This window comes from Crotalus tigris, unplaced genomic scaffold (genome assembly GCF_016545835.1).
Source record: "Crotalus tigris isolate CLP2741 ecotype Arizona unplaced genomic scaffold, ASM1654583v1 scf7180000017588.1960692, whole genome shotgun sequence".
In the NCBI taxonomy this organism is placed as follows: Eukaryota; Metazoa; Chordata; class Lepidosauria; order Squamata; family Viperidae; genus Crotalus; species Crotalus tigris.
In genome coordinates this window covers 1314556-1329466 of record NW_024096494.1, presented here as the reverse complement: position 1 = coordinate 1329466, position 14911 = coordinate 1314556, and the positions used below count along the sequence as shown (strand labels likewise).

Genomic DNA, 14911 nt, shown 5'->3' with positions numbered 1-14911 from the left:
GAGCTGCACGGCTGTCAGAGCTCAGTGGAAGCACCAGGATCAGCGGCAGGCTCCAGCTGGAGCTCGGCGCTGCTCCTGGCGCTTCTGCTGAGCCCAGAAGCGCTGATCAGCTGAAAAGCAGCATTGATCCTGGTGCTTCTGCTAAGCCCAGAAGAAGCACCGATCAGCTGGAATGTTGCAGCATCTCCAGGGTCTTATGATTTACATTCAGATGCTTGGCAACTGATTCATATTTATGATGGTCACAGTATCCCAGGGTCATGTGAAGTGACCAAAACCTGTTGCAACCACCCAGCAGACGGAATAAAAACCAAACACCCCCACCCCACTCCCCACTGCCAATCCTCAACAGAAATGCTCACAACAATGAAAACATTGGACAGGAGGAAGAGCGCCGCCAGGCGGGCAGGCAGGCTGTGACTTGGGGGGCAGTGCCATCATAACTTTGAACAGTCACTAAGCTAACTGTTGTAAGTCGAGGACTACCTGTACTTTATCACTTTTTTCCTCTCTTTTTTTGTCATCAAGTTTTTGACACCTTGCTAGGCGACTGGTGGTACTCGGATATTGCCATCTCCTAAAAGTGGTACAATGGGTGAAAAGGTTGAAAAGCCCTGGTCTAGAGGTTAAGAGGCTCGCCTCACACTCAGGAGGCTAAGAGTTCAATCCTGGCCGATGTTTTTCTATCTGGGCACAAAGAGAAGATATCTGCTGCAAGCACCACATGGTGTCAGGAAGGGCATCCAGCCAGTAAACACTCAGCTCCATTTAGTTACCCGGACAACACCCCGAATAAAAGTATGAAAGTCATAAAAAGAAAAAAAAATCTGATTTTTATCAGTGGCATAGCCAACAAATGTTTGCAGATTGTGCTTTTCCCAACATAGAAAGCTATGATAGAGAAAGTTCTACCAGTTGAACTCAGGCCGGTCACATACATAAAAGGGAAGACAGTACCTATAATAATCTATATAGAAGAGAGTTTAAATATGTACTCATGAATAAATCCTTTTTTTTTCTGAGCATAACCTGATTGTGTTAGAAGTTTTATTCCTTGTGCTTTCTTACATAATCATATTATTATTTTGCAATGGTTAATGTTTTCCTCTGATACTGTTCCTCCACAGAGCCCCTGAAATCATCCTTGGGTTACCTTTCTGTGAAGCAATTGACATGTGGTCTTTGGGATGTGTCATTGCAGAGCTTTTTTTGGGCTGGCCATTATATCCAGGAGCTTCAGAATATGATCAGGTTGGTATTGTTGGTTTTGTTGCTATTGTTGTTATTGTTTGGACAAATATCTTTTGCTGCAAGGGTGACGTACTTCATGAATTTAATGAGAAATTCTCTTCCATCAGTAATGGGAAATGGAAAGACACTTTTCATTTTGATTATCCATTTCTTTCCAGTGATGTTACATTTAATTTTATATGTTATCTCTTCAGAATGCCAACTCATCAAGCACACTCTCCCAGATCAAACACCTCTTTGGTATTTTTACAACAAAAGATCTCAGTCAGTATAGGGAAATTGTGGCTTTCCACGTGTTCGTGAATTACGATTTCGGCAACCTTCAGCAATGGACAGGATAGTTGGTGTTTCTGGGAGTTGTACTTTGGCAGCACATAGAGTTTGTAGAAGTCAAAGTGCAAAAGTAATTTCTTCAAAAACCTACTCTTTCTGATTCCACATGATCAGCTAAGGGTCTAATGTGTGTATTTGCATTGACCTGAAACTGTGAATTGCTTTCCATTTAATTCTGGACTCTAATAAAAGACGGATCAGATCATGCAGAAAGCTATATTAACACTCAAGTAAACACAAATACTGTGTTCCTACAAACTGCCAGTTAGATGTGTAGAGGTTGCTGACAAAATGGGCCAAGGCCTGCATCTAATCTCTATCTAGCTTTGGTTCTGTGCATTCAGTTGAAATGCTTGAACAGAGCTCAGACATACCAACAAAGACTAGTATAATGACACTCTTACATCTATTCTTCTCCAAGCTGGGCATCTTCTAGTTCTGTGTATTAAACTCTAAGGATTTCTTCGTATAACTGTTAACAGTGCAGACATCTAGAAAGCACCCAACTTAGGGAAGACTACACTGTTTTTCATCTGTCTCCAAATTTTAACCTTCCCATTTCCAGTTAATCATGTTTGCCCTGCCCTGTTAGCATGAAATGATCTATATTTTCACTGCTGAGGCATGTTTTGTTATTTTTGGACCTCTACATCTGAACTGTCAAAATTCAGTGTTAAGAGTTTTCTATATCTCTTTGCTGTCATCTAATGATTGTCTGGATTTTTTTTTTTCAGTCCAGATATAGTAGCCCTACTTATTCTGTGTAATGTTTGGGAATAGTGTTTCTTTAGTAGCACTTTGCATAAATGTACTGTCAATCAAGAATTTCATTTTCAAAAAAAGAGAACACTGTCTAAATGGGAGTCTGGTCAATGGGTAAAATAAGAATCCTTTCTCCAGTATAGCAAGGGTCAACAAAAATACTTCTTGTACAATGCAGAAAAATGCAATATACTCAATCTTGTAAGACTTAACACAAAAGATCATGTGTCTCTATCAAATACACATATTATACTAGAGTAGCTTGCTCCATATTGGCATTCTACATACGCCTCTGTTCCATATGTCTCTGGACCACAATCTCCCTTTTTATTGCAGTAGGACAAGTGCTTGTCAGTTGTTCCAAAGAGCATTTCCCTTGATCATTATTTCAAGACAGTACTTTTCCTGATCAGATGAGTTATCTAAAATGATGGCTGGGGAGCTACGTTACCCTTTATATGATTAAGACCAAGTCCTAGAGAGGCCCGTAAAACAACTCCTGTGTAGGCATTCCATCTCTGTGGTTGTACAGCTATCTGTCTCCCACCTCTTGGGAAAGAACAAGAGGCAGAAGAGAATAGGAAATGGATATTCTGCCTTCCTGACTCTAGTAGCATCAACCTGATTATATCACAACTATCCGTTTAATAAAATTACAGAAAATGGTAATTCACGCTCCCTTCCCTTCCTCAAAAAGATAGGTGGACCGAGATACCTATTGCATGATTATTTGGGACAAACTAATTTTGCACTGCCAAGACATACAAATGTGGTAAGTAAACTGGAGAGAAGGAGGTCTCAATTAGCTACATTTGCATGAACAAAGCTTATTTCTCATTTACTCAACCATGGAAGTTCTAATTATTATGCAAAGGTCACATAGTGAATTTACAGCTATAATGTATGCCAAAGGTCTGTCCATCAGTTTTGAGTTTCCACAGTTTTCTAATTTATTGCTATGAAATGCTGCCAAATATGGCATGGAAGATGAATGCAACACAAAACTTCACCCTCCTTAGTTTTATTCAGGAAGATCCCTATTTATGCTTGTGAGACATGTTAACACAGAAAATAATAATCCACACATTGAATTAGTATTAGAAATTAAAATATACTGAATACCCTAAAAAAGCCAATTTGCATGAAAGTAAAACCTGTATTATTAAATAGCAGGAACTCTTATATTAATTTAAAGGGTTACAATTTTTTTTTTTTTTTTTTTTTTTTTTTTATTAAAAGTTTTATAAATTTTACAAAAAAAAACAAGAACAATACAGAACAAAAAACAACATATACAAAAGAAAAAAAAATTAAACAATACATATAAAAAAAACCCCCACCCCACACCCCTCCCAAAAACCCTCCCTTCCCCCCCCCTGAGCTTCCCAGAGCAGAATATAGGCTTAAGAAATAATAATAATAAAAAAAAAAAAAAAAAAAAAATAAAAAAAAAAAATTAAATTAAAAACTTTATATTTATATATATAAAAAAGATATCTATAATATATATAAAAATAAAACTTATGAAAAAGCTATATAATATTTTTGTATACCCAATCTAAATTGTATAAATTTTATCCATTTGTCCCAGATAGCAAAAAACTTCTCTTGCGTTTGTTGCTTTAAGAAAGCCGAAATCTTTGCCATTTCTGCCAGATAAGCTACTTTAAAAAACCATTCCTGCAATGTAGGCAAAGATTCCTTCTTCCAATATTGTCCAATTAACAGCCTCGCGGCTGTGATCAAGTTTAACATCAATACAACCTCCTTTGTATCACAATCTGTAACAATACCTAACAAAAATAATTGCGGAGTAAATTTTACCCTCCTTCTAAAAATTCTCTGGATATTCCACCATATTTTGATCCAAAATGCTTTTATCTCTCTACATGACCACCAAATATGATAATAGGAAGCCTCCTTATAACCACATCTCCAACATTTAGGTTGCACGTCAGGGTACATGTAAGACATTTTTTGTGGATCAAGGTGCCATCTATAAAACATTTTATAAAAATTCTCCCTTAGATTCTGTGCTTGAGTAAATTTGACATTTCTCACCCAAATAGTTTCCCAGGTGTCCAATGAAACTGGCTCACCAAAGTTCTGCGCCCATCTAATCATACAATCTTTAATTAGTTCCGTTTCTGAGTCCAATTCAACTAAAACCCCATAAATTCTCTTAATGTGGGTTTGTCTTTGATCCTTCAGTTGCTTAATAAGATTTTCATCTTCTCTAAGAAAACCCACCTTACAATCCATCTTCCATCTATCTAGTAGTTGCCTATATTGGAACCAAGAATAAGTAAAATTTTCTTGTGCTAATTCTTCCCGTGATTTTAATTGCCAGTTTTGTCCATCCCATTTAAGTAACTGTCTGTAAGACACCATATCCATTTTAACCCCTCTTTTTATTCCTTCTATCGCATGCCAAGGTATAGCCCATAATGGTACTTTAAAATCACTTTTATAATATTTTCTCCAAATCCTAAGTAAAGAAATTCTTAAAATATGAGATTTAAAAGCCCAATCTATTTTTTTATTAAATATTAAATAGGCATGCCACCCATAAAGTAAATCCCATCCCTCTAGATAAAGTATCTCAGAATTTGTCAAATTTACCCAGTCACTAATTAATGTTAAAACCACCGCATCATAATATAATTTCAAATTTGGTACCTTGAGTCCACCCCTCTCACGGAAGTCTTGCATAATTTTGAACTTAACCCTTGGTTTTTTCCCTGCCCAAATAAATTTATTGAGACCCTTCTGCCACTCATTTAAATTAATCTCATTTTTCAAAATTGGTAACATTTGAAACAAAAAAAGAAACTTGGGTAGAATATTCATTTTTATCACTGCAATTCTTCCCATGAGGGATAATTGCAGCTTTTCCCAATTCTTCAAGTCTTTCTGTACCCCGACCCACAACCTTTCATAATTATTTTTAAATAGTTTTGCATTAGAAACAGACAGCATCACCCCCAAATATTTTACCTTATTAACAATCTCAAAACCCGTCGAGTTAACCAAAATCTGCTTCTCCTGACTCGACAAATTTTTAGGTAAAATTTTAGTCTTATTTACATTAATCTTAAAACCCGAGACCAAACCATAATGGTGAATCAACTGTAATAAGTTTACTACAGAATAATCAGGTTGCGACAAAGTAACAACCAAGTCATCCGCAAAAGCTCTCAACTTATATTCTTTTTTATTAACATATATTCCTTTAATTTCCTGAGACTCTCGAATTTTAATCAATAATATTTCCAATGTTAAAACAAACAACAATGGCGATAAAGGACACCCCTGTCTAGTACCTTTCTCTATTGTGAAAACCTCCGACAAACCTCCATTAACAATAAGTTGTGCTGTTTGTTTTTGATATATTACCTTAAGGGCTTGTAATATGTTTTCACCAAAATTCATTTCTTCCATTACTCTTAGCATAAAATGCCAATTCAGTTGGTCAAATGCTTTTTCAGCATCTAAAAATATGAGCCCTGCAGGAACTTGGTTGTTCTTATCTAAGTATTCTAATAAGTTAATAATTTGTCTAACATTGTTTTTCATATACCTTCCTGTTATAAACCCTGATTGATCTTTATGCACAAGATGATGCACCACCCTCATAAGCCTATTTACCAAAATTTTTACAAATATCTTATAATCCACGTTTAAAAGAGATATAGGCCTATAATTTTTTGGTAAAGTAAGATCTTGATCCTCCTTTGGAATCAATGATATAAAAGCACTACGCCATGAAGGAGGAATCTCTAAACCCTGTAAGATACCATTAAAAAGATCATTTAATGGTTGAATCATCTCCTCCATTAAAGCTTTATAATAAACAGCTGTTAACCCATCCGTACCCGGTGCTTTCCCTAATTTCAATTGTTGAATTGCTGAGGCGATTTCCTCCTTAGTAATTAAACCATTAATTTCATATTTCTGATCCTCAGTCAGTTTAGGAAAACTTGCCTCAGCTAAATATTTATTTATATCTAACAGTTGTACATTAGTAGATTTGTATAGGTTTTGATAATAATCCAAAAAAGATTTTTTAATTAATTCCTTCTGAGAAACTAGTTTACCCTTATAATTTATTTTCTCTATTATTCTCAGTCTCTGTTTCTTTCTTAATTGATAAGCCAACCATCTCCCCGGCTTATTAGCATTACAAAATGTATTTTGTTTCATAAATAATAAATTGGTTGCAGCTTGATCTGCTATCAACATATTAAATTGTGACCTTAATAACTTTACAGATTCTTTAGTACTTTCATCAGAAGGATTTAGAATCAAAGCCCTTTCTTTTAGTTTAATTTCATCTTCAAGTTCTCTACGTTTCTGAGTCTGATTTCGCTTATAAAAATTATTCATTTTTATCAAAACACCGCGCATAAATGCTTTACCTGCATCCCATACCATTGACATTGAAAAAGGGTTACAATTTTTATGAGATAAGCTATCATTACATACTGTATGTGATATGCAAATAAGGGAATTGCTATAGTTTCTGTAATTCATTTCCAAATGTCCTATTTATAGTGGATTTAGAGATTTCTTGTAACTCGGGTTGAATTGTCCATGTATCTAATGAAATAGAGGATCATTTAGGGCATAAGGTTCAACCACATCACTCATCAGAGAAATCCAGATTAAAGTATCCCTAATAGATAGCTATCCCTAATACACTCTGAAATAATTAATTTTCTAGTCTTTAAGTTACCATAATTTTCTTTGATACTTTTGCTCCTTTCAGGTTATAAACCAATTTCATAAAACTAAAAAAAAAAGGAGGCTTAATATTTTACTATTGTCTGAGCACTGTTCTAGAAAGGGACTTGGGATAGATGGAGCAAATCTCACCTGTCTGGTAGGATGGTAGCCAGGATACTGAAGCTGCAACGGAAGTATTCTGTCTTTTAGGTGGATCAGATAGGGGTGGGCTACAGAATGAAACTTCCCTTGATAATATTAACAAATCTTAGAAGTCTAAATATGATCTTGCTAAGGATGTTCCTAGTGAAGGGTTAAGTAGTGGTACCAATCAAAATCATTGTGCAGCTATTCTGTGTTTTTCTCTTAGTGGTTTTTGCTTTGTTTGTTTTGTATTTTGTGGATAGCAAAGTAGATCAAAGGAATAGTGGAAACAGTTCCTTAAAGGTTCTACTTGAAGTATGTCATCTGGACCCCTGGAAAATCCTGTGATTGAAACAGGTCATTGGCCTTGAGCAGAAATTCTTGGATTAAAATCAATATTTGCAGATGACAATTGCTGGAAACTACATTTAATTCTTGGTCTCTGCACAAAATCAATTTCTGCTTTGCCATTGGCCAGCATGGGTTTAGCATTGGTTTGCTTAGAGCCTGCAGGGTTTAAATGATTCTGCAAGAATACACATAATTAGCATATACATGGGGAGGTAGGGAAAACTAATGTCTGAGCGTCAGATACGTAACTGTGCATGGAAATCCTTTAGGAGGTCAAACAGCTGAATATCCTAAGTTCTACATCCATCCTGTCATTCCTTTTATCTGCTACTTAATGCTCTCCACTAAAGTATTGTCTACCTCATCCTTCCCTCTTTCTGGTTTATTGCCACTGCCATGTTATTTATTTCCAGAAGCAGCAGAAGTTTGTGTTGTAGTTGCAAAACATACTTACAATTTTAAAATTTACTTACACACACAAACACATTCCAGAATTTTTAAGAAAGTGTGTATTTTATATTAAATTAAGATGTCCCATCTAATGAAGTAAATTCTAGCATGTAAACATGGGCAGATGTCTCACTAGGTAGCATTGTTTGCCACACTTAATACTGTTGACTTTGATTCTTCAAATCTCAAACCCAGATACTATTGTTTACTGTCTGATCCTTTTTAAATTTTAAATTTCAGATATAAAAACTGAGACTTAGGACCTACATTAAACCTATTATCACATTTCTGGATGCTGATGGTCATTTTGATACAGTTTTCTTTCTGCTCACATTGTTCTAATCACTGGATCTTTGTGATATCTTTTGACACAGTTACAACTTTCTTCTGCCCATCTGGGTCTATCAGTTATTATTAAACATGCAGCATATAATATTGCTCAGAGCTGATTGATGTCCAAAATATATTAATATATCAATACTCAAAGCAAATGGCAGAGAACAGGGTGGTGGTAAGGTAATGTAACCTCACTTTCAAGGCATTTAGTTCATACAAATCCGCTTAAAGTTAATATTTGAGGATCAAAGCCAGAGTTGTAAATGTTCTATTGCCAATAAAGCACAACCTTGGAGCATGTGTGCTTTCTTTGTATAGGTTTATTACCTTTCCTTTATCTTTATAAGCTATGAACAAAATGATACACACCATAAGCTTTAAAAGCTAATATAGCAGTGTGGTGGGACTTTAATAGAGAAAAGAAAAATAACTTTATAGCACCCTAATAATTTAGACTTTTAATACATAGCCAACATTATTAATGGTTGAAATCTGTAGGCCTTGTCCTCTCTTTCAAATTCTTGATTTGAGTAGCACTTTCTGTGCCTTTGTTTTATTTCTATATTTTCTTTCATTGTTAAATATGCACACAAATATGTTTACCTGACACAGATCTCAGTGAAATAATCCTGGTCTCATCTTTCTCTTACAGATCCGATATATTTCACAGACACAAGGCTTGCCAGCTGAATATTTGTTAAGTGCAGGAACAAAGACCACAAGATTTTTCAATAGGGACACTGATTCACCATATCCACTGTGGAGGCTAAAGGTAAGGTGCTGTTTTTGTGTTTTTTTAAGCATCCTTAGACCCTGCGTTTCATAGTATTGAAATATTGTTGATATATTTGTAAATTATAACCTTGTGCTGATGCACAGTTGCTGCAATCAGAGATTCCATTTTGGTCTGGCTTGAGGGGTTTATTTATTTAATTACATTTATTATAATGTAATTATTGAACTGAATAAAAAAACTTCTTGGATAAGAAACATATTCAAGGAAAAACAGAGTCCAGTTGTCTTTTGAAAAAGCACCTTTGGGGTACATTTATTATAGCTGCCTACTTGCAGCAGCTTGTGCTAGACAAGTTAAGCTGTGTCATGTACAATAAGGCAGGAGCTTCATATTTAAGAATCAGAAGTACGTTCATAAAAATAGTTTTATGAATTATATCAAGTACATATTCTTCCTGCCTGTCTTGCTACTATTGGTTTGGAAGACAGAAAGCTTTTACTGGAGATTATCTTGTTACTCAAGACTTCCTGGCTCCATTTCTGTAATTTCTAGAAGAATCTTATGAAGAGAAACTGTAATCATATTTTACTGAGTGAGGTATTTCCAACATTACTGCCTCCCATTAATATAGCCAATGCAGTCTCATTTCACAGCAATATCAGAAGATAATATCATGGACTTTTGACCCTGAGGGAAGACAAGGATGAGAAATCTTTATGATGGCTCAGGGGTTGCATTCATTTCTGCAGAGATTCATGTCATGGCAGCAGACACAATCAAAACCAAAAATAGTTCAAAGAATAGTGCTTATTTCCTTCCCTTATCCCCTCCCTCCCTTTTTCTATATCTTTCTCCAACCCACCTGTATAAGGAGGATAAGAGGAGTTCAGCAGGTGCCATATCTAACTCAAGAGTTCATTCCCTTACAATAAGACCATGTGTTGCTGAACCTACTTTCCACATGACAAGCAACAGGGAGAAAGCAGAACTATTTAACTCGTTTTTTGCATCTGTCTTTACACAAAGGGAAAAAACAGACCAACCTATCAAAAATAGTGCCATAAAAAACAAAACAGAAACACAAGTTAAGATAGGCAAGAAAATGGTTAGGGAGCACCTGTCCAGCCTAGATAAGTTCAAATCGCCAGGACCAGATGGATTACACCCCAGAGTTCTCAAGGAACTGGCAGATGTAATATCGGAGCCACTGAACTATATTTTTCAAAGATCCTGGAACACAGGGGAACTACCAGAGGACTGGAAAAGAGCTGATGTAGTTCCCATCCTCAAAAAAGGAAAAAAAATGGATCCAGGAAATTACAGACCTATCAGCCTGACCTCAATACCTGGGAAGATCCTGGAAAAGATAATCAAACAACGAATCAACGAACACCTAGAGGCAAACAAAGTCATTACTAAAAGCCAACATGGGTTTGTCAAAAATAGATCATGCCAGACAAATCTTATTGCATTCTTTGACCAAGTGACAAAATTAGTGGATCAGAGGAATGCTGTGGACATAATTTACTTGGACTTCAGTAAGGCATTTGATAAAGTAGATCACAACCTACTACTTGACAAGATAGAAAAATGTGGGGTAGACAGAACCAACACCAGATGGATCCGTAGCTGGCTGACCGGCCGTACTCAGCGAGTGGTCCTCAATGGAACTGCATCTATATGGAGGGAAGTGTGTAGTGGGGTGCCCCAGGGCTCTGTTCTGGCCCAGTACTCTTCAACATCTTCATCAACGATTTGGATGAAGGGATAGATGGGGAACTCATCAAATTTGCAGACGACACCAAGCTGGCAGGAATAGCCAACACTCCAGAAGACAGGCTTCAGATACAGAAGGATCTGGACAAACTTGAACACTGGGCACTAACTAACAAAATGAAATTCAATGGTGAAAAAAGCAAGGTTCTACATTTAGGCAAGAAAAACCAAATGCACAAGTACAGCATAGGTGGCACCATGCTCAATAGTAGTAACTGTGAGAGGGACCTCGGAGTCCTAGTAGACAATCACTTAAATATGAGCCAGCAGTGTGCTGCAGCTGCCAAAAAGGCCAACACAGTGCTAGGCTGCATTAACAGAGGGATAGAATCAAGATCACGTGAAGTATTAATACCACTCTACAATGCCTTGGTAAGGCCACACTTGGAATACTGCATCCAGTTTTGGTCACCACGATGTAAAAAAGATGTTGAGACTCTAGAAAGAGTACAGAGAAGAGCAACAAAGATGATTAGGGGACTGGAGGCTAAAACATATAAGGAACGGTTGCTGGAATTGGGTATGTCTAGTTTAACGAAGAGAAGGACAAGGGGGGACATGATAGCAGGTTCCAATATCTCAGGGGCTGCCACAAAGAAGAGGGAATTCAAGCTATTCTCCAAAGCACCTGAAGGCAGGACAAGAAGCAACGGGTGGAAACTAATCAAGGAGAGAAGCAACCTAGAACTAAGGAGAAACTTCCTGACAGTGAGAACAATTAATCAGTGGAACAACCTGCCTCCAGAAGCAGTAAATGCTCCAACACTGGAAGTTTTTAAGAAGAGACTGGACAGCCATTTGTCCGAAATGGTGTAGGGTTTCCTGCCCGAGCAGGGGGTTGGACTAGATGACCTCCAAGGTCCCTTCCAACTTTACTATTATTATTATTATTATTATTATATGATGAAAAATATTCTAATGATTTAAAATAATGCAAAGATTTATTTTCATTCCCTTGCAATTCTATGTGTGATGGACAACGTACCTATATCGGATAATATTATGTTGGGATTATGCTTAAAGCAGTGGCAAATTATGTATCATTCACTTGAGTTAGAAATAGATTAGTGTATAATGAAATGCTGATTTTACTATCTTTTTGGTTGATTCTGGGCAGACACCAGATGACCATGAGGCAGAGACGGGTATTAAGTCAAAAGAAGCAAGAAAGTATATTTTCAACTGTTTGGATGACATGGCACAGGTAAGAATATTGCTGGGATATCACATTTATTAATAACAAATAAGTAAATAAAAACAATGCATTCTTCCATTAATCCAAAAGAACTATAGATAAATTAAACCTATAGTAGCTTAATTTGCTTTTCAACCTGTATCATTGTCAACAAAGGCGCTTCTTATGACATTTTCCTTATAGAGAAGATCAGTAAATCACAAATTTTAATCTCCTATCCCCACTACAACACATACCCACACACAAAAGTGAGATTTATTCTAGAACTGAGATTGGGATTTTTAAAAAGGGATGCTTAACTAGATAAACTCTCTACACACACATTATATTTTATATATTGACAATCCTCCCCTTTTTTAAGATCCCGTGTTTATGTGTCTTTATCCAGAATGGGAAGTACAGGTAGTCCTCAACTTACGACCACAGTTGAGCCCAACATTTCTGTTGCTAAGTGAATTTCGCCCCATTTACAGCCTTTCTTGTCATACTTGTTAAGTAAATCACTGCAGATGTTAAATTAGTAACACAGTTGTTAAGTGAATCTGGCTTCCCCCCTTGAATTTGATTGTCAGAAGGTCACAAAAGGGGATCACATGGCCCTGGGATAATGCAACCGTTATAAATATGAACCAGTTGCCAAGAGTCTGAATTTTGATCACATAACCATGGGAATGCAGCAGTGGTCGTAAGTGTGAAAAATGGCCGTACATCCTTTTTTCAGTGCCGTTGTACTTTGAACGGTCACGAAATTAACTGTTGTAAGTTGAGGACTACCTATATACTGGACAGGGCTCTCTGCAATACTTACAACTTAAAATAGGTCTCATAATATTGTACAGCAGGTACTGGTCATCCAGTTTATTCAACAGATAAGTTGATGTGGAAAACATTACTATGACTGAAAATTATAATCTTGGTAGAATTTACTGCACATTAAACCTACATAGGAGAAAGCAACATTTTTTTTACTTGCATTTAGAATAGCTACTGCTCCAATGTTCATTGGAAGCCTATACCTCCCCAAAGACTCTACATCTATGTAGAAGTGAAGAAGAACCTGCAGATTTTATTAGTTCAGACTTTCTAGAAATCTATATCTGCTACTGATTTGAATTTTCCTTCCAGGTAAATATGACAACAGATTTAGAAGGAAGTGATATGTTGGTGGAAAAGGCAGACCGGAGGGAGTTCATAGATCTGCTAAAGAAAATGTTGACCATAGATGCAGATAAGAGGATAACACCAATTGAAACACTCAATCACCCATTTGTCAACATGACACACCTGCTTGATTTTCCCCATAGCACCCAGTAAGTTTCTTTCGGTCTACTTTGTGTTGGCGATTTTGGAGTGGGAAGGAGTGAATAATGGGATGCAAGGAAGGGTTAATTGATAAGCTGCTTGATGTGCCTCTTGGGATGGTAGCAGGTTTGGTATATACATGGCAGCACCTATTCACATGACAAGAATATTTTCATGATCTTTAGCTGGTAGCTCTTCTCCTAGAAATGGTTTATTTTGAGTTATTTTATTAGCTCTGGAGTCATGAGGTATTATTTAAGAATGGCATTTTTGGTTCTTTGCTCCAATAATTTATTCATCTGTTCCTGAGCTGCTTCAAGTATTTCATTGTTTGTCAGTAACTGCTAGGAAAACTGGATGGGTGACTCAGCTCCAATAACAAGAAGGCAAAAGTATTTTGTTCCTCTTATTTTCTAGAGCAGGGGTCTTCAGCATGCCTGGCTGAGGAATTCTGGGAGTTAAAGTCCACAAGTCATAAAAGGGCCAAGTCTGAAGACCCTTGTTCTAGAGTCAGGCTTAAGGATATGAGAAAGTTTTGGGGGAGAAATCATGGAAGCTTTTTTGAAGGGTCATAAGCTTGTTACTTGAAACACAGGACAACTGTTGAACATGGTAGACCAGGACATGTCAAACACAAGGCCTGGGGGCCGGATGCGGCTTGCAAAGTGGTTTCATGTGGCCCATGAAGCCATCCTGAAAACAGTGAGGGAACTGCCCCCACTGCCTTAGCCCTGGCCCAGGCTGACCGGGAGCCAATGTACAATTTTGTGGTGGCCATCTATGCTGAAACACATTCAGCTCTACAAGGCCGTCTAGAAACAGCGAGAAACCAGCCCCTGCTGTGTCAGCCCTGCCCCCTGGGTGCATGCTGGGGAGGTGTCACCCTTTTTGAGGAATGAAGAAATGGACCATGTCTTGGCGCTTGCCCCGGTCCCACCCCCTTCTGCCAGAGACCCTCAGATCTGTCCCATTCCTGCCCAGGCCCCGACAGGCACCCTTGACGCGAACGATATAGAGCTGGCCATGCCACACCCACTCCATCCACACCCACCACTCCATCCACACCCACCCCCCACTCCCCTCCCCGAGGGCAACTGCAGTGCTGCTGCGGCCCTCAATGAAATTGAGTTTGACACCCCTATGGTAGACAATAAAGTGAGTAATTTTTTCTTGATAGAATTTAAGACACCTTGCCTTGTGTATGATACCACACCATTCACATCACTAGCTACCTCCATGCAAAACAAAAACCCAACCCCAAACCCTCAATTATTAGATTACAACCCAAGGATGTGATATCCACAGGGTGTGTGGATATTTTCACATAAAATGCAGCTATAAGCTAGGAAATGAATCAGTGAGAATCTGTGAAGAATTATTGATGCCTTTGAGATTCCATCTAGGAATACAAATTTGGACTAGTTGTCTTTAAAAATGTCTTCCACACTGATGATTATTTTTGCTTGCATTAATTCTGTTCATTCCATTTTTCTTAGTAATTTTTAAATTATTTTTGTTTTAAATGTAGCCCTGGAATAACTTTCTACAAA

The 14911-nt window shown here is 37.3% G+C and overlaps 1 protein-coding gene across 4 annotated transcripts in view; it reads left to right on the top strand.

Moving 5' to 3' along the window:
* HIPK2 (homeodomain interacting protein kinase 2) overlaps window positions 1–14911 on the top strand; it is a 169558-nt gene that overhangs the window by 120785 nt on the left and 33862 nt on the right. For all 4 annotated transcript variants that reach the window (XM_039362397.1, XM_039362381.1, XM_039362390.1 and 1 more), the window contains exons 3-6: window positions 1128–1251; window positions 9005–9124; window positions 11982–12068; window positions 13185–13369. In XM_039362397.1, the coding sequence (XP_039218331.1) occupies window positions 1128–1251; window positions 9005–9124; window positions 11982–12068; window positions 13185–13369 (516 nt within the window). The remainder of the gene's footprint in view (window positions 1–1127; window positions 1252–9004; window positions 9125–11981; window positions 12069–13184; window positions 13370–14911) is intronic.